General features: G+C 38.1%; 3 protein-coding genes across 4 annotated transcripts; 2 read left to right on the top strand and 1 right to left on the bottom strand.

Annotated features, from left to right (window-relative positions):
• Nucleotides 1–174: 174 nt before the first annotated feature.
• Nucleotides 175–7,264, top strand: tinf2 (TERF1 (TRF1)-interacting nuclear factor 2). Its single transcript, XM_073836294.1, has 8 exons — nucleotides 175–273; nucleotides 421–516; nucleotides 1,982–2,092; nucleotides 2,653–2,773; nucleotides 2,901–3,732; nucleotides 3,812–3,870; nucleotides 3,956–4,038; nucleotides 6,748–7,264. Exons 1-8 carry the CDS (start codon nucleotides 175–177, stop codon nucleotides 6,856–6,858), a joined length of 1,512 nt encoding a protein of 503 aa, XP_073692395.1. The 3' UTR covers nucleotides 6,859–7,264.
• A 125-nt stretch (nucleotides 7,265–7,389) lies between these two features.
• On the bottom strand, nucleotides 7,390–10,823 carry dhrs4 (dehydrogenase/reductase (SDR family) member 4). The gene is made up of 9 exons (XM_073836295.1): nucleotides 10,710–10,823; nucleotides 10,222–10,346; nucleotides 9,833–10,010; nucleotides 9,114–9,215; nucleotides 8,957–9,027; nucleotides 8,279–8,330; nucleotides 8,032–8,166; nucleotides 7,872–7,927; nucleotides 7,390–7,627 (listed from the first exon to the last, which is right to left on the bottom strand). Exons 2-9 carry the CDS (start codon nucleotides 10,341–10,343, stop codon nucleotides 7,513–7,515), a joined length of 831 nt encoding a protein of 276 aa, XP_073692396.1. The 5' UTR covers nucleotides 10,344–10,346; nucleotides 10,710–10,823; the 3' UTR covers nucleotides 7,390–7,512.
• Nucleotides 10,824–12,830: 2,007 nt separating this feature from the next.
• Nucleotides 12,831–23,499, top strand: efs (embryonal Fyn-associated substrate). 2 transcript variants are annotated; one of them, XM_073836292.1, is made up of 8 exons: nucleotides 12,831–12,984; nucleotides 13,820–14,056; nucleotides 15,895–17,274; nucleotides 17,378–17,500; nucleotides 19,756–20,652; nucleotides 21,453–21,527; nucleotides 22,693–22,944; nucleotides 23,202–23,499. In XM_073836292.1, exons 2-8 carry the CDS (start codon nucleotides 14,045–14,047, stop codon nucleotides 23,382–23,384), a joined length of 2,922 nt encoding a protein of 973 aa, XP_073692393.1. In that variant the 5' UTR covers nucleotides 12,831–12,984; nucleotides 13,820–14,044; the 3' UTR covers nucleotides 23,385–23,499. The 2 variants fall into 2 exon arrangements, with proteins under 2 accessions (XP_073692393.1, XP_073692392.1); XM_073836291.1 differs by having other exon boundaries at nucleotides 19,756–20,685.
• The last annotated feature ends 4,123 nt before the right edge of the window (nucleotides 23,500–27,622 follow it).

Genomic DNA, 27,622 nt, shown 5'->3' with positions numbered 1-27,622 from the left:
TATGTACACATGCACTGTACATTGTTCATTACCATTTAAGCTACATGTAATTCAGTGAATTAGCCTTTGGTCATGTATTGAAACTTTATTGTTGTTTTCTAAAATTACTAGGTTTTTATAGTATGTAAATAGACTGTAAAAGATATTTCTTTGCTTTTTACTTGCTTACCTAAGATGATCTTGGAAGAGCTTCGTCAGTCAGATCCTCCTGATGCTCCGCTTGTCCTCCAGGAGCTGCACAAGTTGCAAGATGCCTCCATTCCCACCGGAAAGGTATGTTCAGACACAGGTGCAGAGTCTGGTTTGTTTGTCTCATCATGTTTTGCTAGTTTTGTTTGGTCTCATTTAGATTCTTTAGAAGTTAAAAAATGGTGTTCTTGCATATAATTCAACAAGGACTGTACCTTGTTTTATTCTCAGAGGAAGGACCAAAAGGTGGAAGAAGCTAAACACAACTTCCAGACACTGGTGCACTCTCTCTTGAACAATGCAGCAGCCAGAAAACAATTCTTCAAGGTAAAAAAAAAAAAAAAAAAACTTGGAGAGCTGCTCTACAAATCCTCACTCACATCTCCCACCTGACATATTTTCATGAGAGTGCTTTAAAGGTCCCATATTGTACACATTTCTGGAGGTTTATTTTAGTTGTTGATGTCCTTAAGAATATATATTTGCGGTATAAGTGCCAAAATCCATCTCAATATATTTTTACAGCTCCTTTTTCAGGAGCTCTGTCAAAAACAGGTCGATTTTGGCCCATCTAATTAATATTCATGAGCCTCTCTTCTGATTGGCCTGTTGTTTTCTGAGTGACGCACAGCCAGGCCAATCACAGGTAACTACATCATGTATCGTTGTAGCCAAACCCAGAGCCATAGAGAGAGCCTAGCCTGCTGATACTCAACAAGATATTTCAGAATGATCATTAATGTTTTTTCTTTTTCAAACACCGAATGCAGTAAGCTACATAACTGTTGCTTTAGTAAAGCCCCTTTCACAATGCGCGCTGATTCTGGAAAATTACGGGAACGAGCGCTGTGTGAACAAAAGCCAGAACCATAAAGGCAGTGTTGTAGTGATGATGCATGTTACCCTGCGACTCTTCACGACAAAAAAATACGTGCAAAGTGGAATGAAGCGGCGATCGAGCAGAGCCAGCTCCTCACTATCAGCGCTGAAGCACAGTTTGTTCAGGTTAGTTTCAGTTTAGTGAAACGTACGCGTGGCATTACATCTCACATCCAAACGTCACATGTCTTTATGGGTTGTGTGTAAAGCACGCACAGATTCCGGAAAACAACTGTGAATGAACCAAATCAAACGACTCCGGAGCAAATCATGGGACACATTATCCGTGTATTTACCGGAATCGCTGTGTGGCTGAAGTTGACGTGCCTCTGGTCTCTTATATTCACGTTGTTCGGAAGCCTGTGTAATGATATAGTTTCGACATGAACAGACTGAACAGGGTTTTCTAGATTAGTTTCCGTGTTGTTGTTGCTTAGCAATGTTATGGACGCGATGTTGTCTGGGTTTGACAAAAGGAGGGTGGACAGTGGTTGGTGTTCGGGGTGGTGACTGAAGGCAGTGACTGAGTAGATCGGACGTCACATCTGTACGGAAGTCACAGTGGCTCCTGAAAATGAACAGCTACTTTAAGCAGGCTGTGTGCAGTTTACTGTGGATTGACTGTTTTGAAACTCATATGGTAGTTACATAGCCCCTAGACGTCAGTTATCATGAAAAAAGCCATTGAAATTTCGATTTTGACAATATGGGACCTTTAAAACTTTTTCATTTATAGATTTAGTTTTTTTTTTACTGTCTATTAACATCTTAGATACAGTATAATTTGTCTGTCAGTGACAGAAGATACTTATAAACAATCTGTCACTGGTAACATTTGGTAAATGCTTAAAAATCTTCAATTAATGCAAAATTTTATTCATGTACACTGACATGGTTTTGTCTTCGACTCCAGGAGGAATTCCATCTTCACTATGGAGAAAACTTTGTGGCCAGTCTAGAGAAGCTATTGTGGGAGTTTCTAGTTCGACTGGATAAACAATTACCCGTTCCAGATCTTGCTCAGGTATAATTCATAATAAAGTTCAGAACAAAAAACTTTTTTTTTTTTTTTTTAAGAATATCAGGTGTAATTTTTTTTTTACTTCCATTGCTGTAAGAGTTTTTTTTATGTTTGTTTTTGTAATTAAAGCTACTCTGTTAATGCCTTGAAAATAACTTTTGGTGCTGTCATGGCACATAAAAATTGTACATTTTAACAATTTACTGTTGGTAAAATTATTTAGATATTTATATTATAAATATATATTAGATATTTATATTATTTAGATATGTTATATGTGAGCTTTTTTGTTACATTTTGTATTGCTTTATGTATCATGTAAATAATTCTTAATAAAAAAAGATATTAAAGAGTGAGTTCCAAGTATGTTCCTTTACACACAACATATGCTTATGATAATATGCCAAAAAGGTGAGTAAAATGAGTTTCACTTCCTGACTGGTGCTGACAGTCTGCGCTTGGTAATAATGCTGGTTGCAAGTGCTAATGCTACTGTTTGGGACAAGACCAGAATTTTGTTTATCCTCACTGCTCACCATTTTGTATTGTGATGTCTTATTCAGACAGTCTCGTGGCTCAGTGGTGCCCCTGCTGTTCTGGAGGAGTGTGCACGCTCTGCATCGCAGCCCCAGCTCCTCAGGACTCTGCTGCAGCATGAAAGATGCCTCGGACACCTCGGCCCAGGTATGTCTGAGAGATGCAGTGATCGAGTAATTGCATCTCTGGAAGCACAAAATTTAATTATTTCCTTCCTTGGCCTTTAGTATTGGTTTTGTCATCCTCTCTTTCTCTTTCCTTCTCTCTGTTTCAGCATCTCTTCTGTCATCCACTGGTGACGAGATCCTGTCTTCCCTTTCCCTTCCTCTTTCGGGTAAAGTGCTGCAGACCATCCAATCAGAATCCACTTCCTCGTCCAACAGGGTCCGAAATCCCACCCCGTCAACACCCAGAACCACGCGCAGAATTGCAAAAGAAGCTCAGTCGCAGGTTGCACCTGTGATTGGGTCCATTTCCAATGACGTTCTCCAAAAAAACAATGAGAATGTAGCAAGTTTAGGACAAGAAGTCGAAACACCTTCTGAAATCTCTAGAAAAACCAGAAGCAAACAAACATCATGTTCTAAAAAACAGAATTTGGAGAAGGATCCAGAAAACGAGTATTTTGTTGGGAATATGTTGGTCACAGTGATCAGTCAGTCGTCCAGCAGTGAAGTAGAAGAAGAAGAGGAGGAGGGCAGCAATGAAGAAATAAACAATAGGAAGGGGAGTAGCGAGAGGGCAAACAAACTATCCAAAAAGGCTGACGCTAAGAACAGAAATGGAAAGAGTGAGCAGGATATTACGAGGAAATCTTCCACTAGGAGAAACTCTGAGGCCATCGAGTCACAGGAAGAAGCAGAAATGAGTGCTCTCCTCATTTCCTGCATGAAGCGCCAACTAAGAGTTGTCATTCCCAGATTAAACGACAGTGATCTTCCTGTCTGTCTGAAACAGCTGTCTGATGAGAACGAAAATACAAAGTCTCCATGCCAGCCTGCTTCAAAAGACAGTGTGGGAAAGAGTGACTCTGTGACTCGCAAGAGAAAGTTTATTGATTCGAGTTCAACGCCGGAAAAACACCTGCCTTTATCAGTCAATAAACCGTAAGAACTTGACTTTAATGTATTTTGATATAATAATTGTTTTTTTTTTTATTCTTATCTGAATTTCTTGTTCTTTAAGACCTTCTGCTTGCTCTCCATGTATTCCTGTTGTTGTGCGTCTTCCAGTCGGTAATCCAGGTAACTACTTTTTTTTTTTTTTTTGCCGTGTTTATGGCTTTATATATACCAAAGGTGTATTTATTTATTTTTTTGTCTGTTTTAGAAACACCATCTCCCTCAGTTAAATCATCAGATGACATAATTGACGATTCTGATGATGAGAGAACAGACAATGTTAAGAGAAAGGTTTGTAACTTCATCTACATGATTCAAACAACCAAATGTTACGCTATGTAAAACCAGCGACAAGAGTGGAGTCTAATTCAGTCTTTAGAGCTTCTCAAGAGAGTTGCACAGTGTTGCAAAGAGTTCCTGTGGCCACATACACACTAGCTAAATAAAGTTGTCCCTCTTCTTGAGTGCTTGCTTGTGTTCTGCATTCACAGAGTACTTTGGTAGTTATGGTTAAAGTATTAGTTCACTTCCAGAATAAAGATTTCCTGGTAATTTACTCACCCCTATGTGATCCAAGATGGTCATGTCTAACTTTCGAAAAGAAATTAAGGTTTTTGAAGAAAACATTCCAGGATTTTTTTCCATATAGTGGACTTCAATGGGAGCCAACAGGTTGAAGCTCCAAATTGCAGTTTCAGTGCAGCTTCAAAGAGCTCTACACTATCCTAGACGAGGAATAAGGGTCTTATGTAGCAAAACAATCGGTTATTTTCTGTAAACAAACAAAAAAAAAAACTTATGTACTTTTTAACCACAAATGCTCGTAGGCTGAAGTACCAACCCAGTTTTTTACAAAGCAAATGTGCAAAACAATCGGTCATTTTCTTTAAACAAACAAAAAAAAACCTTATGTACTTTTTAACCACAAATGCTCGTCTTGCACTAGCTCGACCTCACGCATTATGTAGTCACATTGGCAAGGTCATGCGTTACGTAGGCTGAAGTACCAACCCAGTTTTTACAAAGCAAATGTGCAAAGGAAAGTTAAACGCCCTTCACTAAAAAAGGTAAAACAACGATGCTTCAAGGAGAAAATAAGCTGGAGTTTTTCACCCTACCCTACCTTTTTAAACCAAAGTACACAGACGAAGAACTAATCGCGTATGACCTTTCCAACATGATTACACAATGCATGAAGATGCACATTGCAGACCTAGTGCAAGATGAGCGTTTGTGGTTAAAGGATATCAATTTTTTTTTTCTTCGAAAATGACAGATCATTTCACTAGATAAGAGCCTTATTCCTCGGCTGGAATCGTGTAGAGCCCTTTGAAGCTGCAAAAAAATTGCAATTTGGAACTTCAACCTGTTGGCCACCATTGAAGTCCACTATATAGACAAAAATCCTGGAATGTTTTTCTCAAAAACCTTTCTTTTTGACTGAAGAAAGAAAGACATGATCATTTTGGATGATATGAACTAATGATATGGATGAAGTGAACTAATCCTTTAAGTCTAAAAAAGGACCAAACAGAGGAAGTAGTTATTATTGCAGTGACTTCGCTCTCACTGAAAGCGAGTCTGCAATGTGTGTCTCTCTTCTCCAGGAGTGGTGTTAGCAAATCAAAGAGAAGGAGGTATGTCTTTCTTTTTACAAATCTGTCTACACTTTAGTTGCTTCCACCAGCCCTGCAGTAGATTACGGAGATGTTAATATGTTATAAATGTCTCCAGTCACTAATATATCTTAATAACCGAACTAAAATCACAGCTACAGCAAATTCACAAACATTTTGTTTACACACACTACTAAATTTAAGCATGTTACTTATGCATGTTAATGCGCTTTTCAGTCTGAAAAATGTGCTGTGTGTATGTGGCCCTATATAGTGTTTAAAACGAATCAAGTAGAATAGCATAATATTGCATAAAATATTTAATTTGCAATGTTCATGCATTAGGTCAGGGGTGGTTAACGTTGGTTCTGGAGAGCCACAGTCCTTCACACTTCAGTTCCATCCATAATCAAACACCTGAACAAGCTAGTCTTAGAGTTACTAGAAAGCAATAGGCAGGTGAGTTTTTATCAAGGTTGGAGCAAAAGTCTGCAGGACCAACGCTGACCACCCCAGCACCAGGTTATTGCATTCACTGATGATTTACCTACATGCCCTTAAAGGATTAGTTAGAGAGAGGAGTTTTTTTTTGGACATACCCTAACTTTATTGACCTGGATCTCACAGACTACGCATGCATATCTCAGAGACGAGACGACAATTTGAGCTTAAAAATAGGGCTGCACGATTAATCGCACGATGTTGTGAGGCGCATTTAGTCAATGAAGCCGGTACTTTGATTAGTAGTAAATCTCCATCACGTGCGTTCAGCTGCGTTCAGCTGGAGCATTCAGAGGCGTAAATCACTGACAAGCTACGCCAAATCGATTTGGCATAGCTTGTCAGTGATTTACGTCTCTGTGTATTAATTGCTGCTCCAGCTGAACGCACGTGATGGAGATTTACTACTAATCAAAGTACCGGCTTCATTGACTAAACGCGCCTCACAACATCGTGCGATTAATCGTGCAGCCCTAGTTAAAAAGTATTTAAATTGTCAAATTGTTTCGAAAATACCGATTGTTTCGCTAGATAAGACCCTTCTTCCTTGGCTGGGATCCTTTAGAGCCCTTTGAAGCTGCATTTAAACTGCATTTTGGAAGTTCAAACTTGGGGGCACCATACATATCCATTATATGGAGAGAAATCCTAAAATGTTTTCCTCAAAAAACATTATTTCTTTACTACTGAAGAAAGAAAGACATGAGCATCTTGGATGACAAGGGGATGATACATTATCTGTACATTTTTGTTCTGGAAGTGAACTAATCCTTTAAGGTTTATTTTTTCCAAACTCTTGGTTCTAGGGTTTGGTTTAATGTGTGCCTGAACTGTGGTTGTTTCAATCTGACATCTATGCTTTTTTCTTTACATTTCCTGTCAGGTATTCAATCAGCAGTATTGTAAAACAAAGAATGGTACATATGTGCCCACACTGCGGGAGTTTTGGAATCCTGTGATTTGTTCCACGTTGTCTCCTGAAAGCAGACATTGATGCACTGTTGGAACATCATTCTTGCTTAAAGACTTTTATGCTGGAGTGTTTGCTGTTATAGATAATGCATGTATTAGTCATACATCTGAGATTCTATTTAAAAAATAGGATCTCCTTACCATGTAGTACATTTGTAACTAAGGAAACCTACCTGCTTTTAGGAAGTGTGCATTAATAATCACTTATTTTATTTTGTATTCTGTCTATATCTGTATCATGTAGTATGTTGTTGTTATATGTAATATATTTAAATAAAGAAATTTGTCTCCTGCTAGGTGTTTTTTTTTTTCTTTTTAAGTGAAATTATTAACTTTGAATAAGGTGCCTGCCATCAGAGAAAACTTGAAAATATCAGGAAAATGCATAACATCTTAAGTAATCTAAGTTTCTACTTCTAGTTTTTAAGACAAGCTCAAGTTAGTGTAAACAGATCTTTAAATCTAAAAATGATAATACCAGTAATAATCCCAAAAAACTGGTTGAAAGATGTGGGAAACTACACATAAGAAGACTAAATTAATTTGATGTACAAAAACTGCAAAAAATAATTTTATTACAATTAAATGTTTTTCAATTTATTTCAGATTTTTTACATCAGTTGGGTTACTGATGTACAAGTACATGATTACTGTTACTGCCTCTGTGCTACTCCTCTTACAGTCTGCAGTTCATGCCTCCAGTTACAGTGATGGTCTCTCCGGTGATGTATGAGGCTTCATCCGAGCACAAGAAGGCAATCACACCACCTATATCCTCTGGCTGGCCGAGTCTAAGATCAAGACATTGCATAAGAATCAGGTTTCCTGTACCAGAAGGCAACAAACGTACATAGGCTTATGAAAAGGAAGAAACTGCCTTACAGGTAATGGTATTTTTCAAAAAACATTAATAATCATGCAATTATATAACAACATAATGCATAATGCTTGTGGCACAATTCAGTTTCCTACTCATGTGGTAATGACTGTTCAAGCTCCATTCCAATTCATTTTCTTGACAGCAGTTATACAAACCTTTTAATGCTTGTTTGTTTCAAGAACTCTTCTAGCACACTCTCATTTTCCCACAGCTACAGAAAAACAAAAGCGAAGTGTTATTCAGGTGAACATTTTAAAGTCAATAATCGATCTTATAATTAGACAAAGATGAGTGTCAGTGTAATAATATCCTTACAGCAGCGCTAAAACGTGTCTTGATGATGCCAGGGGCGACACAGTTGATTCTTATGTTACTGTGGGCGAGATCAGGAGCAAGTGCTCGGGTTAAACCAAGCAGGGCGGTCTTACTCACACTATATGGTCCCAGACCCTAGGAGTTAAAGAGTGACATCAACTAGTGCTGAATAGAAAAACACTTTAGTGCTATTTGACAAGGTATGTTGCATGATTAAACTTTACATTAGAGCAAGTAAGCATCATACTTGCATTGGCTGGTACCCTGCGACTGAAGACACAATCACAACTGACCCACCCCTGAAAATTAAAATTTCTTAAGTTAGGCTCAGATATGTGACCCTGGACCACAGTAAATAGCATAGCTATATTTGTAGCAGTAGCCAACAATACACTGTATGGGTCATAATTATTTATTTTTATGCCAGAATCATTAGGATATTAAGTAAAGATCATGTTCCATGAAGATATACAGTAGTCAACATTTGAAGTGGATCAAAACCTTTCATAAAAGTTGTCCTAAAACCAAAACAATACCCCTTCTTGTCTTAGGACAACTTTGATTAACTTTTTCGATCCACTTTAAATGTTGACTACTGTATTTTGTATGTTTCCTACTGTAAATATTTTTTAAAACTTAGTCATATGCATTGCTAAGAACTTAATTTGGATAACTTTAAAGGCGATTTTCTCAATATTTAGATTTTTTTTGCACTCTCAAATTTGAGATTTTCAAATAGTTGTATCTCGTCCAAATATTGTCCTACCCTAACAAACCATAACATCAATAAAAATCTTATTAATCTCATAATTTCAAAAAATATACCCTTTCTGACTGGTTTTGTGGTCCAGAGTCACATATAAAGTTTATTTTGAAATGCATCTGATTTTTTAATTTTCCCCCCATTTTTTAACTTGTTTCTTACCCTCTTTTCTCCATGTGAGGCACAACCTGTTTGGTCAGAAGGAAAGAAGCTTTCACATTTACTCCAAGTATCTGTGGACATAAAGAAAAGGTCAGCTCTGACACAGAAAAATAGTTCATAGAAAAAAAGTTTAGCAAGACTAATAACTTTGTCATACTTTGTCCCAGACTTCCTCTGTGGAATCTAATATGTTCCCAAAAAATGGATTCACAGCTGCATTAGACACCAGTATGTCCACACCGCCACATTTTTCAATTGTCTACAATGCAAAGTAAACAACCGCATTTAAGTCAAATTTGTTCCTAAAATATTTTAAGTGGATCAAAATCTTTCATCAAAGTTGTCCTTAAACCAAAACAATACCCATTCTTCTCATAGGACAACTTTGATGCATTTTTTTGATCCACTTCAAATGTTGTTACGGTGTGTTCACACGGGGCGCAAGCGTCAACGCTTAACGGAAGGCGTGGCTGACGTTTATGGTCATAGCAGCGTCAGCCAATAAAATGCTGCTCTTGAACAAGATGAACGTGATTGGCTGCCGCCTGGCCACTGTATTTGCATAGAGCGATCTGATTGGCTGACGCGGCGCTTCACTGGCGTTGCTCGCGGCAGAAGTTGAAAATTTCTCAACTTCTGTCGCGAGCAACGCGAGTGAAGCGCCGCCGACGGATCCACAATTCCTTTCGGCAAAGCTTGACGTCACCCATTCAAAGTCAATGGGAAGCGTTGACGCTTGCGCCCCGTGTGAACACACCGTTATATATTACCGTATTTCCACAGACTTTTGGGTTCATCATAACATTTGCACATACAGTATCCCTCAATATGATTCTCAAAATATTGACTAAAAAGAGTGATAAAGAAACTTCTCACCATATTAATGAGCTTGTCTCGATCTTCTGCTTTCCCCACATTGCATGTGGTGCCTATTACTTTGATATTTTTGCTCTGCAGGAGTGACACAGCCTTGTCAACGTTGGCCTGACGTCGACTGCTCACGACCACATGTGCTCCCCTCTGACCCAAAGCCTCCGCAGCTGCGAGTCCAATCCTGAGCAGATCGTTGAGTACAAGGGTCTATCAGCATGTTATGTAAGTAGGTTTTTTAGAATACATTTTACATTTCATCTATAATTACGTATGTTTTAGTACTTGTATTATTATTACCAGAGGGATCATGTCTTTTTGGTGCTGTGACAGATACATCTTTTGAACATGAAAAAAAAAAAAAAAACTGAAAAAATGGAAATAAAGCATTATACCCATCTGTGGATGCAGTTACTATAGCAACTTTTCCTGATAAATTCTGTGCTATGTGATGGGACATCATTCTTCTGCCAGCAACAGGATTTGACCAAAGGCACCTGGACACAGCCTTCAACATTGCCTTGAGACAGACAGAAAGAGAGTCTGCATAATAATTGCTAGAGCACTATGTAGGGAAGTGGGTTAAAGGTCATCTTGGGTAAAAGTAGCAGGTAGTTTTCCCGTTGACATTAAACACATTCCTTGAATTTGGCAAGCAGTTGAGGTAAGAATGTGTTTCTGAGAAGTATTTCAGAAACTAACAAGTTATCCTGCTTAACCTTAACCTTAACGTTCACGTTACTTAAACAGAGCTGACTGCACAACACCGCATTCATGGTTGAGGTGATCCAAGAGAGAATCAAGTTTTTTTTTAATTTAAATTGATAAATTCTGAATAATATAATTGTGAAGTATAGCTTAATAAGAAGAAATACAGCTTTACCTACGAGCTGAGAAGGTCTGTTGATCTGGTGGCACTTTGCAAGTAATAAAAATCAACGCCTCTCGTACGTCATTACCGTAATGTTAGTAATATTATAACCCAGTATTTCGCGTATTATGGGTCTGAGAAAGGGCGGTGATAAACAGTCCGGAAGTTGTCTGTTATTGTTTTGGAAAGATGCTTCTGAATAGTGATTATTCTATTTCATTCTATGTATGTGCAGTTTGATGGATACTAATGTTTCTCTGGTGTCATTAATCAGGTGTGAACTGTTGCACAGATCGCTGAAGAAGTAACGTGTAGATTCGATTGTTGCGTGGTGCCTGTAACTTATTACAGCGCTGTTGCGGGCGGACCAATCACAGATCAGTATGATTACCGTGTGATTGACTGGATTTGTTCATGTGTAATTTTGTATAGATTTATAGCCCACATTTTCAGTTGTATGTCAGGTATTATAAATTAGAATTAACTGATTAAATGTTTTGCATTTTAGTGCACAAACGTAACAAAAAACAATTAATGCGATAGACGTATCAGCTCTCTAAGTCTAATCCATGTGAGCCCTCAAGCGCCCTCTGGAGGAAGATCCTAGCCTGAAGCAAAATTAATGAATTGGTTAAGATGAATCTTTCATTTAAATTCAGGTAGACTTAAAATTATTTCTTACTATACGTAATTGTAGATTTAGTAAGATGTATACAATCACAGCTTTTATTGTTAAAATTGCATGCACATATGATGGTTTTGCACTTGTACCTGTCCTGTTTTTTACTTTTAAATATAAAAGCTTTCTATTTGAATATGTTTAAAATATATATAATTTATTCCTGTGACCAAAGCTGATTTTTTTAGCATCATTACTCTAATCTTCAGTGTCACATGATCCTTCAGAAACAATTCTAATATGCTGATTTGCATAAGAAACATATTATCAATATTTAAAACAGTTGAGTACATTTTGTTCAAGATTCTTAGAATAGAAAGATACAAAGATCAGCGTTTATCTGAAATAAAAAGCTTTTGTAATATTGTAAGGAAATTATAAATTAATACTATTATTTAGCAAGGATGCTTTAAATTGATCAAAAGTTATTATAAAGACATGTATAATGTTACAAAAGATCCTGTTTCAGATAAATGTTATTTTTCTGAACTTTCTATTCATCAAAAAAACTGAAAAAGTCTACTCAGCTGTTTTCGACATAATAATAATAATAATAATAATAATAAATGTTTTTTGAGCAGCAAATCAGAATATTAGAATGATTTCTGAAGGATCGTGTGACTGGCATAATGATGGAAAAATTCAGCTTTGAAGAATACATTACATTTCAAAATATATTCAAATAGAAAACTAAATTTTGAAATAGTTTTACTGTTTTTGCTGTATTTTAAATCAAATAAATGCAGACTTGGTGAGCAGAAGAGACATCTTTAAAAAACATAAAAAAAAAGTCTTACTGTTCAAAAACTTTCCACTGGTAGTATATATTGATGCACAGCCACTGAAGGTAAATTCATCATACTATAATACATATTTTACATAGAAAAAAACTAGTCCAGTCTACGCTTCACAAAGGCTTTTCTTCTTCACAGTTATACAATTTTATATTAATTTTATCCTACATTTTCAGTTTTTATTTTAATTGTAGGTAATTGAATGCCAGCTTATGTATAACGCTAGTTTAAAATGTTTTTACAATTCATTTGAATCTTTTTTTTTTACTTTTTCTCTAGTGTGACAAAAGCAGTTTACACTAGGAAATTCCCAGTCTGTCTAGTTAGTAAAATATTTATGCTTGTTTAATGTGAATTTGGTCAAAAGTTTACATAAGAGGCAGCTGTAACCTTCAGAAACAGCACATGGCAGTGTAAAAATTACAATATGACAATTGCGGATAGATAGATAAATAGATAGATAGATAGATAGATAGATAGATAGATAGATAGATAGATAGATAGATAGATAGATAGATAGATAGATAGATAGATAGATAGATAGATAGATAGATAGTCCTCCACTAGAGGGCGTGATGCACTGTAGGAATCGTGCTGTGTCGGGCACAATGAGGGGGGAGCGACCATATGCGCTCAACTGTAATTCAAAACCAAGAAGGCCAGGGTAGGGCGAAGCCTGGCGGAGCGAGACGTGTATCCCCAAAGAAAGAAAAGAAAAACAACAGCCGTGCATTGCAGTCATTTGAAAGGATATGATTGGCGAGGTTTGACTCTACTTCTGTATTTCCAGATAATATTTCCAGACATGTGAAAGGTAAGACGAGCATTGCTTATTTAGTTCAGATTTAACACTGGCTGATCGCCGCTTGTTTGCGGCTTTGTGACTGAAATAAATTGCATCTGGTTTATTGAAAGAACGCTATTCATATGCCTAATGCCTTTGCCACTGGTTTATCCAGAGAATGGGAGCTTTTCCTCGTTTTCATTATGTTATTTCTCCGTTGAAATTTGGAGCTCTGTCTCATTGGGGTTCTGCTGCATAAAAGAAACCTTGAGATGTCTTGGATGGAAAACGAAACGTGGCTTACTGTGTTTTTTTTCTGTTGCAGCCTAGTGCAGTTTAATCTATTTAAATTACTTGAAATACGCTGTGTTAAAACGATTATAATTTGCCATTTTTTAATTGAAAAATATATAGATGTTATTCTGTGGACCCCTTGTCTCAAAAGGCCTTTCTCAAGGTTGTGCCACAGCTGCTGAAGTGGTTTTATTTATGTTACATTGTTTTAAACTGGAAAAAATCATAAGCAATAAAATAATATAAACAAACATTAATGAACAAATACGGAACAATGTCTCCACCTATATTAACTCATAATTACTAAGCTATGATATCATATAGCCCCTAATCCTCTGTCCAATCAGGGTGGGCGAATTTAAATACCACATTACAGCTGTACTTAAAAGTTTACAGCCAAATTCCCATGAAATAAGATCGTTTTTGTCTGAACTCCACTGGTGGAGCCTCACAGCTGGTCTAACTAGTTTAGCCTCTGCAACTGACTGTATCTTCAAAGTGAACTCTGTATTACTAACACATTACAATGTTATTAAGATTGATCTAAAATGTGTTTATTTTAATCCTTCAGGTTCAAGATGAGTGGCAACTGTCAGATGTGATGAAAGTCACAGACTGCAAAAGACAACAATCATGGTTTTGAGGAATTGGATATAAAGGCCACGGTTCAGGTTAATGGAAAACCAGATCTGCAAAACATGCAGATGAGTCACACAGTGCACATGTGAATGGGATAGCTTCTGTGGAGTGCCCATGTGGTGTTAACACAGCCAAAAACTGAGAAGCAGCTTCAATCATGTCTCTATCGGTAAGTCGCCACTGTAAAACACTCTCTGCTGTACAATCCTTAATATTCATATCCACTGCTAGTATGGAGGAGGGGGAACTGGGGCTCAGCTTGCCTCAGAGCACCACATCCCCTGGGGGGAATGAGAGAATGAGAGGGAAATTTAGAGGTATAAAAGGGGATGACAAAAGGACCTAAAACTGGGGGACAGATGTTGAGCCCCTCCCCCACGAGTCTTCCTCATTATCATCAACTCAGCGCCTCTTTCCCTTAATCACTAATTCTCTCTCTCCCATAATCACAGACCTCTGCCCTTACTTATGCATTCTCTCTATCAATATTGATTTACCCATGAAGGCAGTAGTGTGGTGTTCTGAATACAAAAGACCTTGAGGCAACCCATTACATTCGTAACGTCACTCTAACTGTACGGCTCTTAGGCGCTGCCCTTTTTCAGAGGCATTTAAATGAGCAGTTCGTCTGTACGCTTTATATGCATGCCAAGAGTTTAGGTCAGCAATTAAATTGCTATGTACTGACCATCTTTTTAGCTACTTAATTTAGACCGTATTTGTGTGTATTCTTTAAATATTTAAGTCTGCTTGTTAGGATATTTTGGGGTTGTCTATGGCCTTCATCACCCTTGTGTTGACGTGGTGATGTGCTAGTTCTGTTTAAGTAAATGGTTACACAGGTTGATGTGTGGCTTGAAGTTGCCAGGTTAGATCCTCTACATTGGTTCCTTTTTTATGACTTCCCTTACTAAGACAATGCAGCACATACGCTGCAGAAGTAGAGTTCATTTGAATTCATTTTAACTGAGTACATTGAATTTAATCAACAATTTAATTACATTGTGCTAGCAGTCTAGTGAAATCTACCATTTCTCCATCACTATTGCTGTCCTTCCCCATTCCCATCAAAGGACTCAAAAGCCTTTCTTCTCTCTGTCTCTTGTTGAATTTACATTTACGTAAATTCATTTAAAGTAAGAATGTAAAGTTTTTTGGCTCTTAGTATGAATATGTTAGCCTACAGTCACTGTAAGTTCGTATGCTCTAAAACAATTACAAAATTTGCATTTACAAGATAAAAGCATTCAAAACGTACAATCCCTAACTACCACCAATATGGATCAATGATTACTTCAGCTTCTCATCAAACTTTCTGTCCAATTAAAAGCTCTCTAGAATCCGAAGCGTCCCACCCCTACACTATTAATAGACACTCAAACTGTGGCTGAGATCAGTCACTTGTTTACAGAGATAGTGCTTTCTGTACGGTGATTGGCACGTAGTGCACTATATAGGGTATAGGGAACAATTCAGACAATCTGGTTTTGTGTTATCATATAAATTGCCACAGCGCATGCACAGTATGCTTCAGTCTAGGACACGATAGCACAGAGCGGATCATATGCACAAGTCAGCGCAGACCACAAAACATATCGGACCTGTTTGAATTGTACACAGAATGCTATTTTTTATAGCTATATAGATGTGATTAGAAGGAGAAATGGTCTCAGACAAACAGCACTGATGAGTAGAAGAGATAATTCACTATAGAGAAACAAGCTATTTTTTCACGGAGCCAGCTATATTCATAGAGTACAATGCTAGACTTAAAAACTCTTGTGGGGAGTCACTATGATTCACTGAAAAACGTTTGATTGTTGATTGCTCTGTTGCAAAATTAAAATAAATGAAAAGTGATTAAGAAGATTAAGCAAGTGCAGATCACTTATTTAAATACAATGCTAGACTTAAAAATAAGCTATTCCAGAGGTGATTTATGCTTTTGTAGGTTTCTTGGTTTTCTTCTCTTTGCCCTTATATGTCATTGTCTTCATTGTCTTGTAGACGGTGCTTGCAAAGGCACTTTTTGACAATGCCGCTGAAAGCCCAGAGGAGTTAGCATTCCGCAAGGGTGATATCCTGATGGTTCTGGACCAGGAGCAGGACGGCGGACCAGGATGGTGGCTTTGCTCCCTACATGGCCGACAAGGAATTGCACCTGCCAACCGATTACGCCTCCTCCAATCTGCTCAGGCTCCTGCTTCAAGCGCAGGTACTGATACCCGACGAGCTCCCAGTGTGGACTCGGTCCATCTATCGACTAGCCAGCAGGGCAGAGTAAATGGACTGGTCACTGAAGATTCAGATGGGGTGTATCTCTCACCACCCAGCTTAGCTGAAGGTGTGTACCAGAGCCCTGGGGCTGCTCCTGCCCCAGTCAGGTCTGGAGAGCTACGTCACCCTGATGGAGGAAGGCCACGATCGCATTCTAGTTCCGGAACCAGGCCTCGTCCGGACTGGGGGGATGTGGCTGCGGCGGGACGACCCCGCTCACCCTCACTTAGAGGACGAGGTGGCGAGTCAGGGACCCTTTACCAGACGCCCACCTCACCTGCGCCACTGGCGGCACAACAGAGATCACAAGGTGCACTGGCATCTGATTCAGTATACCTGACTCCAAGTGCTGTTCCCAGGTCTGCAGCCGAAACAGCAGGGGAGGCTAGATATTTAAATCCACGAGATACAGGGGCTGGTAATTCTGATGGATGCTACTTGGTGCCTCGTCCAGCTGTCGCTGCACTAACCAGTGAGAATTTATATCAGACTCCTACAAGTGGTGCCACACAAGTGGCAGGACAGTGTGTACCGGGAATGACTTCAAGACTTACAGATGGAATTGCATCTTCTTCCATGAGTCCTTCTCAGAGTAAGACTGGCCAGGAGACCCCAGGGATGTACCAAACGCCAACCACACCTGGGGGTGCCATATCAAGAACCCCTCAATCTGACCGCAAACACCCCGCTGGAACTCCAGGAGTGTCTGGAGCCTCAACACCAAACCAGAATCTTAAACAGACACCCCCCTCTGCCCGAGGATCCCAAAAGGGTGCTATTTCAACTCCTCCTGTTGGTCGAGGAAAACTGAGAGAATCCCCTCTGCTTGCCAGGGCGGGAAAATCCAGTGTACCAGGGTCCCCAAACTTTGGCCGCAAACCCCCTCCGCCAGCACCTCCTGTTAGAAGTGTGACCAGGAAGGATTTACCTCAGTCTAACTTGGTTCCAAACAAACCTGTTCTCCAGGCAAACCCTGTACCCCCACAGACAAACGTGCTGGAGGAAAAGAGACAGGGAATTAAAAATGGAGCGGACGAGATGAAGAAGAACAGTGAAACGGCGACCAAGAGGGAGAGTGCAGGTTCTCAGGATGAGAAAATCTGTGAGGAGGTGAGATAAATGAGAACTTGATTGGAAAGAGGAAAAAGGTTATAGTTCTACAGAAGATGGAGGCGATTATGAAGTGTTTAATGCTTATCCCTGTGTTCTTCAGGTATATGATACACCTCCCACAAATAGGTGGCAGCATTCAATTCCTGCAGTGCCTTCTGAGGAGGATGATGGGATCTATAACACCCCTCGTGCTGTACCCCTACACACTGAGCAGTCCTTAGAGGTAAGAAATCAAACACAAAAAAAATGCTAGGATTGTTGATCTTGCTTATGTCTGTACAATAAACAAGGCCTGAGACTGTCCAATTGCGAAAACAGCCAAAAAGCACCATAAAATGAATGTATACGATGTCTTTTGAAACTATGCGATTTAAAGAACAAACCAGAATTTTTTTCAGACAGAAGTCTTTATTCACTGAAAATCATACTTCAAAACTCTCATATCTCTTTGAGACTGCATTATGTTTACGGCCAAATTCACTAAACAGGGTAAATTAGCACAATTCCATAAAAGTGCCGATGGGAGGGGAAAATTCTATGTGGGATTTGCTAATAATGAGCAGTTTAAAGAACACAGGCGCAGCCAAATCATTTCCATAACGACTAGCGCAATCTACCAAGAGTAGTGCAAATTACCGCCTGCTTTAAGACATGCTTTTCTGGGCGTCAAATAATGACGCAAATACCAGTAATTTGTAGAGTGCAAATCACGTTGCGTCATTTATTTTAATACTCTCCTCCCATAAATTTTGCTTCTGAAAGGGAAACTCCTACAAATGCATATTCAATAAGATCAGGCACAAAAATAACAGTGTCCACACCTTTTCAACGGTAATTCTTTACTGCGCGTCTTTAGTAAATCCCAGTACTTTTTTAACGCCGAAAGACGGTTTGCGCAGGCACTAGCTGTTAGTAAATCTGGCCCCTTAAAGTAGTCCATTAAGTCTCCCAAGTAGCAATGGTTATAACGCAATGTGTCTTCGCACGTCATATTTGAATATACACTACTGTTTAAAAGTTTGAAGTTAGTAAGATTTTAAATCGTTTTTAAAGTCTCTTAGAATTTTTTTTGTCAAAAATAGTCAAAACAGTAATACAAATAAATGTTATTACAATTTAAATTAACTTTACTATTTTGATATATTTTAAAGTTTCATTCATTGTTGTGAATTAATTTATAATTTCAGCAGCCTTTACTCCAGTCTTCAGTGTCACATGCTCCTTCAGAAATCATTCTAATATGCTTTTTTCAATGCTTAAGGAAATTTCTTATTTTTACTTTTAAAATGAATAGAATGTTTCAAAAGAATGTGTATTTGAAATTCACTTGCTAAAAAATCATCTAGTTTTAAATATCAGACGTATCCTGATAATTACATACAATCTCCACACATTTACATACAATCTCCTCTTTTTCTTTGTTTTTCCTCTTGCTGTTTTTCTTGTTCTTTGTTTCTCATTCTCTTACTCCTCTCCGCTTTTTAAACCACACCTTTTTGCTGCTATGAGCTAATCCCATGTAACACTTTTCTCTTGTTCACACAAGTCACGGCCGTCTGTCGGGTTAGGCAGATCAGACCAGACCCATGTGGCTCTTTTCAGCCCTCCACCCACAATCTTTCTCTCCCCTTTCCCTCTCTCATTTTTCTTATTAATCCTCACGGAATCCTTAGCAAATGATTTTTGTGCTTGTGCAAAGAATTAACAGTAAATAAATGTGGTGTCTGTATGATTTTGTTTTGTAAGGGATTTTTGCTCTTAATCCGTATATAATATTATTATTAGTCAGTATCAAAGTGGAACCTGTGACATGGCAAATTAGGGATGACTACACATGAGAGACACTCCATGTTTTTTAAACTGTGTGCTATTAGAGAACACGTACTAAAGGCTGGAATACGCTATACAACATTTGCCTGCTTTTTATCCCAATTTGCAGTCTGGAGAGGTCAACACTAGTTGCCAAAAGTCAGAACCAGTCTACAGATTTTGTGAAAATCGGACAGAAAATCGTGTAGTTTGCAGACGATTGATTCCATTCATTTAGACGATATCAAGCATGTTTAATATTTTGAGCTGATTGTACAACACATGTTGTTTTGATTTGTCTTGCATCTCCTAGCAACAAGACACATGTTTATGAGTGAGTCTATTGTGTTCGGAATAACTTGAAAGTCTAGTCATGTGTGAGATTCTCAGTCGTTTAGTGTACGAAACCATATTTTTATCTATAATTATATCAAAATTCATTAACTGTATGATGCCTAGGTTTTTTAAATTCTTTTCAGAAGTTGTGTAGTGCATTCCAGGCTTAAATTGAACACTAGCCGAGACTCCCACATAACAGTTAAAGAAACAGCATGATTCATGCTTTATGGCACAATTTGCTTGTTATAATTACTGTGGTGTGAAAGTGAATAGAATCTGTTGTAACTCATTAAAAATGAGTAAATAGTGAGTAACTTTCATATCTTTCAGATTTATGATGTTCCCACTCTGGCCCTGAACTCCTCTTCTGACCATCAGCAGCAAACCTACAATATTCCAGGATCAGCTGCTGCAGCTGGAGATGCAGAGGATGAGGATGTGTACAGTGTTCCCAGTCTTCCTGGTTTGCCATTGGAGGCAAGCGAAATGTCAGGATTAACTGCAGAAACTTCTGGAAGCGGACGTACCTATTCGATTTCCAGTCCTAGAAAGCAAGACTTAACCTCTGAAGATGTGTTAGAACCTGATGGAGGCATCTACGATATGCCTGCCCTCACTCTGGAAATCCCAACACGCCGTTTATCTGTGTCGAGCACCGGCTCTGGGGACATCCAGTGGAAAGCATCTCTTTCTGCTCTAGTCCAGTCCGCTTTGACGTCTGCCTCGGTCACCACCACCCCATCCCGAGACCTCGCCTCTGCATTGGCTGAGATCCTTTCTGTCTGGAAGGCTGGACATGTTGGTGATATTCCTCCAGTTCTCCAACAGGCTTGGTCCCGTCTCTCAGACCTCCTTCCTGCCCTTTCGGTGTGCGGTACTTCTCCTCCAGCTGACGGTCTGCTCACGATGGTCCGCTGTGCCCTTGAAGATTCTGTCTCCCTTTTACAGAGTCAAGCGCGACCTCGTTTACCTTCCCAAGAGTCTCTATCAAGGAGACCTCTACCTGCTTTGCCGGTGGCAGAGGTCAAACCGATCGCAGGGGACATGGGATCACGAAAGGGCAGCTGGATTCAGGAACGACCGCTGCCTCCTCCGCCACCCGCTGCCTTCCCTTTGCCCCCGGTACCAGTTTCTTTAGCCCCTGCTATGGGAAGAACGGAGGATGAGGAACAAGGGAACGAGTACGCGGGAATCGGCCTGACTCCTACACCACTGCCTTCATATCCTGTAGGTGATAGTGTTGGATACGTCAAACTGCAGGTTAGATGCCTGTTTTATAAAGAGAGTATGCATGGATAAAATGCATGGATAAAACGCCATAAAATAGAGAAAACAAAAAAAGAGTAAATGTTCACACTTTGATGTTATTGTGTCAATTTTTATTCAAGTATGAACACAATTGTTCATCGGGCAGAATGTTAAAGTATTGTACTTGTCAGACAAAATTTTGAACAAAAACATAATTTCATGACCAAATTCTGTCATTAATTACTCACCCTCATGTCGTTCCAAACCTGTGAGACCTTTGTTTGTCTTAGGAACACAAATTAAGATTTTTAATGAAATCCGAGAGCTTTCTGGCCCTCCATAGACAGCAGGGGTCCTACCATGTTCAATGCACAGAAACATAGTTATTTTACATTACATTAATATAAACATAGTTTATTTTTGGACTACTTTGTCAATGTTCCTGATACCTTTCTGGACCTTGAATGTGGTAGGACCCTTGCTGTCTATGGAGGGCTCTCAGATTTCATCAAAAATATCTTAATTTGTGTTCCGAAGACGAACAAAGGTCTTACCGGTTAGGAAAGACATAAGGTTGAGTAATTTTTTTGTGAACTAAGCCCTTAATATTTATATTTTCTCACAATTTATCTTTCTGCCTTGTACATTCAGTCAGACATTGATTTCTCTTTTTACTGTCTGTTCGTGTTTTCGTGCCTGTATTCACCTTTGTTGAAATATTTCTGTGGTCTGCAGTTCTCTTTTTGTGGACATCTATATTTTTTGTCGTTCTGTTTTAGGGGAAGCCAGAGCCTCCGCCAGACAGCCATACAGAGCACAGTTCTTCACAGCTTATTACCACAGCTGATAATAAAGTAAGTTTTTGATTGTCTGAAACTCACACACATTAAAGGACCATTCACTCAGGTGTTTTAACATTTTGTCTGCATTATTTTTATTTGTTGATTGATTCATGTTTCAGTGACAGTAACATTTTTGTTTGTTGCATTGCATTTTGCATTTTTTTTGTGTCTTTCACCATGAGGATTGCGTTTAAATGCTCAAAGAAAGATTGCAAAACTTAATATCTTAGTCAGACACCATTGCTGACTGATTTGAATCAAACTTTGCAATCTCCTAAGTACACAAAAATATTTTTATCAATGATAATAAGAAGAAAATGTTACTTAGGCACCAGATTACCAAATGTGACCCTGGACCACAAAACCAGTCTTAAGTAGCATGGGTATATTTGTAGCAATGTAGGTCAAAATGATCAATTTTATTTTTTTTTTGCACTCTCAGATTCCAGATTTTCAAATAGTTGTATCTCTGACAAATATTGTCCTATCCTAACAAACCATATATCAATGGAAGGCGTAAGTTGATGGATAAATCTCAGTTTTAAAAAATTGACCCTTATGACTGGTTTTGTGGTCCAGGATCACATATTAGAATGATTTCTTAAATGTTATGTGACAGTGAAAACTGAAGAAATAGCTTTTACATTTACATTAAGTTACATTCCTATTTTAATATATTTTAAAAACATATATAAAACATTATTTTACATTGCATTAAATTTAAAAATTTTTTTTACTATTTTTAATCAAATAAACACAGCATAGTAAACCTATTTCTAAAACATTACAAAATCTTACAGAAGCCAGACCTTTAAATATTATGTATGTACTTTTTCTGTACTATTTTGATTTTCCCAATTTTCTTTTCAGCATGTTTAGTGATATAAAAAATGCCAGTTTAAATAAATAACCACAAACCTATTAAAATTAGACATTTTTCCACATTTTGCAGAAATTTAACTCTCATTTATTACATCATCAAGTCTTGCTGCCCCAAATAATTGTTAGCTCAGCCTAATAAAACTTTATAGAGTATGAATTAATTCTAACATACTGAAATATCAGCTTTGCATCTATGCCGTAGACCTCTAATTATGCATTCTAGTAGCCTTGGTTAGGGTCTGTATGTGTGTATAGTGAGTTTATATGAGTAATCTTATTTTCTGTTTCTCTCCAGTTAAGTCCTTCACCCCCAGTCTCAATGTCTCTGGAGGATTCAGAGCTGCTCTCCTTCTACTCCTCGCAAAGTCTCTCTCATCTTTCTTGCCTGGCCGATGCCATCGATTCCCTCTTCACAAGCGTCCAAGGGAACCAACCACCCCGAGTCTTCGTTTCCAGAGGGAAAAGTCTCATCGTGACCGCACACAAACTTGTCTTTATAGGAGATACACTTGCACGCCTTCTCAGCTCTTCAGACCTCAGAGCAAAGGTTAGAACATACATAGATACTCAGTTGAAAATGTTGTTGAGAGTTTTTGTTCACATGTTATTGTATTATTCTTAATCACAAGTGAATATACATGATTCATGCCACAACAAATCAAATTGTGAGTCATGCTTGATAACCCAAGGGCAGCATGAACAAGCTTTTAGTAAACATGTTGACAAGTCAGTTTCCAGCAATGATGTTCCAAACAGGTGACTTTATTTAAACATTCACACACAAACCACTGTTTGTCTTCTCAGGTCACCACCTCAAGTGGACGCCTCTGTCAGGCTCTGAAGGCTGTTGTCGTGGCAACCAAGGGTGCAGCCCAGAATTATCCTTCAGTCCCTGCTACGCAAGAAATGGTGGACAGAGTAGCCGACCTATCCCAGCATGCAGCTGGTTTCTCTGGGCTTTTGCAGCGATTAGCTGAGATATCTTGATGTTGTTTGTTTTCACAGTGGAATGCCTTATTATTTTTGTTATTTTTTTATACATGTTTCTTTATTGGTCATGTTTAAGGATGCATCAAAACCATATCACTGCTTGTGTTGGTTCAACAGTAGAGGTCGACCGATATTGGTTTTTACCGATACCGATAGCTAGGTTGGACCACAGTTGCCGATACCGATTAATTAACCGATAGTTTTTGAAAATGGGTAATGAAAGGCAACTAAAATATTGCTCTACTATTTTTTTTTAAAGACTTTGTAAATTAATAAAAATTTTAATATTAATTATATATTGATCATTAAAGTTATTTCATAGTTCATTAATGTTAACAAAATAAACTTCAAAATTTAACAATATATCAGTAAATGTTGAAATTAACACTAACAAGGAACAACACTATTCTACAGCTTTCATCAATCTTAGTTGATGTTACAAATGGGCTCATTGTAAAGGAATTGCAGTTTCTATGCTTTTTGTTTATATTTAGAATCTCTGTATGTCAGTCCTGCCATCTTAAAATTAAGATTCAATTTAATTACATTTTATATCAAATTTATTTCATGCAAAATTTACTTTATTTTATTTTTTTATTATATAAGCAGGCTACTTTTTAAAACAATAGACAGTGACATATGTGGCTGCTTTAACAGGCTTCAATGAATGCACAAATCTATTTAGAAATATCAGATGTTTTGTCCTGCTCTGAAAACATAACTGACGCTGTGTTCTTTACATCAGTTTCGTATAAAAGTATTCGAAAATGCAAGTGCATTTAACCGCATCCACAATCGAGCGTTTTAGGACGAACAAACACAAAGCGCAAGTGAAAGTCTGTCAGTGCAGAGTTTTGCGCATCTAATAGTACTGCATTACAAACAAGAAATGCGCACTTGTCTCATAGTGCAAGTTCTGTGCAATGAAGCCCGCCGCGTCTCTAGCGCACACACGTGCCATACGCGGAGAAAACACAAGCTCATTGAAGAGAGGATTGCAATGCATCGGAGAATCCATTTTTCACCCTTAATGAAACCGAAAGTGCTGCGCTGCGTTACGCGGACAACTTGCAGGTATCACACACACAGGACGCGTCGCGTGTAGTTCAAGGGTTAGTCAAGGGAAAAGTCTAAAACAGTTTATTTAATCACCAAACGGGCAAATGTTTACGTAAAGAATGATCAAAAAAGCGGCAAAGATTAGTTTAAAGAAAAGATCAAACGAAAAGAGAAAGAGCGATATATATTGTAGCCATTTAAGATATTTTTCCCCCCTGTTTTACATTGTTTAAATACTATTTGTTTGTGTTTTGTTTCAGTTCAATCTGTTTATTACGAAAGAAGTTTGTGTAATTTGTAAATGTCATAAAGAACATGGTATGAATTCAACGGCAATACGCCGGGAGAATTGGAGAGGGTCAGACACTTTTTTGACCACTTCCTACGTTTTTATTTGTGGAAAATCCCTTAAACGAATTTCGTTTTGTATCATTTTTATGTTTATTTTAAATATATATTTTTGTTGATCAGTTATTAAAAACAAGGAAAACTGGCATTGTGAAATAAAGTGCGTAACTACCATGCTTCTGCAGCCTGAAGAAAAGGCTAAAACATAAATTATAGCTCTATATGAAGCATACAGACTTTATTAGAGCAAAAAAATAAAAAACCGTTTCGCTTAAATGCACAATACTCAATCTTCCAGCCCAGGGTCAAGTCTTTATTAACATTAACAAAGATTTGGGACAGATTTGATGTAATATAAAACTATGAATGGCGCGCTGTGGCGCAGCAGGATTTCTGTCGGCTAAATGAACACAGTTTGCTTTCTCACCTCACGTCTTTAAATCTGCAACTTTGCTGGCTAACAATATGACCAGCTGGATATAAACCAATGCAAATATATGGTAACAATCCTAACATTAAGCATTGGTGTCTGACTTAACCTTTCATACTCTATGATAGCCGAGCGGAGCGTGAGCTGCTTCAGCAAAAAACGCAACCCGGCGAAACTATCGGCAAGGATTTTTGCCGATAGCCGATAGTTCCGCCAATCAACTATCGGTGCCGATTAATCGGCAAAACCGATACATCGGTCGACCTCTATTCAACAGTGATAAAATGATCAAACAGTTGGTGAGTATATGTTGGAGTGTATCTGCTTGCCTGTGTTGGTTTTGACACTTTAGACTGGTGTTTCTTTATTTTTAAATATTTTTTTGGTGGTGCCAAGCACACTTAAACGTTTTAATAACTTATTGATGGATGTTTTGTTTGAACATGTTCGCAACCTCAGGCACATTTTAATAGCTTTATTTTGTCCCCTTAACCATATTGACATCAATGAGGTAAAAGTGAACTTCTATATTTAAGGGTGCTCTTGTAAACTGGTCTAATTATTCAGTTTGTTTGTAAATGTGAAGTGGCCTTGGTGTTATAGAGATTGAAGTGACTAATTTGACAGCCCAGGAGGTTTCAGTTGTGCTGCATATGTAACCAAAACAGCTAAAGCTAACCTAGTTTCAATTGTTGAACAAGAAGGAATGCTTGACATGAAGAAAAACTGTACTATTTGAATGAGAAATGGAACAATTTATTGAATCTTTGAGAGAGATATCAGTTTTTTTCCCACATGCTGATTCAGAGATAAACCCGTCTGTCAGGTCCACTCTTTGTTTCACTCACTTTTTTTTTCTTCCCGTAATTCTCACACTCCCACATTTGGTTTCTTCACATGCTCACAAAGGCAGCTTAATGGTGAAGCAACAACTAATTCTTGCACAATAAATATCATACAGGGTTTTTATTTTTAAATAGGCTATGCAGCATTTCTCAAAACAGCAATATTTATCTAGTAGCTTCCATAGTGGCAGCTGAAATGCCGGTGCTTACAATAACTTTTACTGGAAAAGGCTTGGTTTTAACCAAACTGAGCTTTGTGTATCTTACCCATTGAACAGTGCTTACACAGGTTGAAACATGCACCTGTTTCCCTCCTGTCTTGAAAAATCAAGTCGGTGTCATAAATGTACCGTCATGTTTACAAGTCGCCCTCATAGTCTGTATCTCAGAGCCCATTCCTCCATCTGTTAATTCCTCCATCTGCTATCTTTCTCTGGCTCCTTCCCCCGTCTTTGTCTGTAAATACCCACAGCTCCTCTTTTTATATGCAGGATTTACATGTTGCCCATCGGTACAATGCTATCAGTGTTATTCTTGCTGTTTTACTTTGGTTTGACTGGTTCATTACATTTTTACAGTTACTGACTCTTGCAATTGAATAATTCAGCCATAAAAAAGTCGTTTAAATCTCGAGTAGCCTTCCCTTTATTACTGCCTTTTTGAAAAAGTGGCCTTTTTAGTTTTTACATATTATGTCAGTCCTGTCACAATGGACGCAGTGGACTTGGTGTTAAAAAGTGCTGAAAAGTCCAATTAAGTGAATTGAATTCTCTGATTTAGATGGTTTACTCTGGGGTTGGTGTGTTAGTTGACTCAAAGTGCCATCTGGTGGACTTTATCAGTATTACCACACAAACTACTTGGATAAGTAACAAAAAAAATACAACGCATCAACAGGTACTTCAGAGTACACTAGACTAAGCTTCATAATTTTTGCTTTTGAATAAGCTCTCCTGTCCTTCTGTACAAAATAACTTTGTATATATATAAACATTACAAGTATACAATAGTCCTCAAGCAAGAGTTCCTCACAAAAGGCTCACCTATCCTAAGTTCTTAAATTAAGTGCTTATAGTAATGCTTAGATTTGATGGCCCTATATAGTTATATTTATTTGATTTTGTTAATCAAATGTCTGCATGGCTTTAAGTTGCTTATTAAAGAAATATATGCACACATAACCAGGGATGTTACATGCAACTTTGCATTAATAATTCAAAGTCTGCTTTACGAATGTGATTTTTTCCCCCCTTTTCATTTGGTACCAGAATGTATTTTTGACATGCATATTTTGTGCTTCTTTACACTATGTTGATGTTCATTTTGACATTTTGTTTGTAAGACACACTCCACAGGTACTTTGCATATAGGGAGTCTTTGGTACTTGTCAAATGGTGAGATTCTTCAAAATACATTTTTGTTACTGAACAAAGTTGTGGTTGTTTCTGTTGTTTTGTCCCGTGTCATATTTTTCTTGTTTAAAGTGTTTACGCTTTAGTGTGTTTCAGTCTTTGCTGGTCTAACGTTAGCTACTTTAGGTTCAGCTGGTCTCA

The sequence above is a fragment of the Garra rufa genome, chromosome 3, assembly GCF_049309525.1.
Source record: "Garra rufa chromosome 3, GarRuf1.0, whole genome shotgun sequence".
In the NCBI taxonomy this organism is placed as follows: Eukaryota; Metazoa; Chordata; class Actinopteri; order Cypriniformes; family Cyprinidae; genus Garra; species Garra rufa.
Note: the sequence above shows the minus strand (reverse complement) of the source record. Positions and strands in the feature narration are given on the sequence as shown.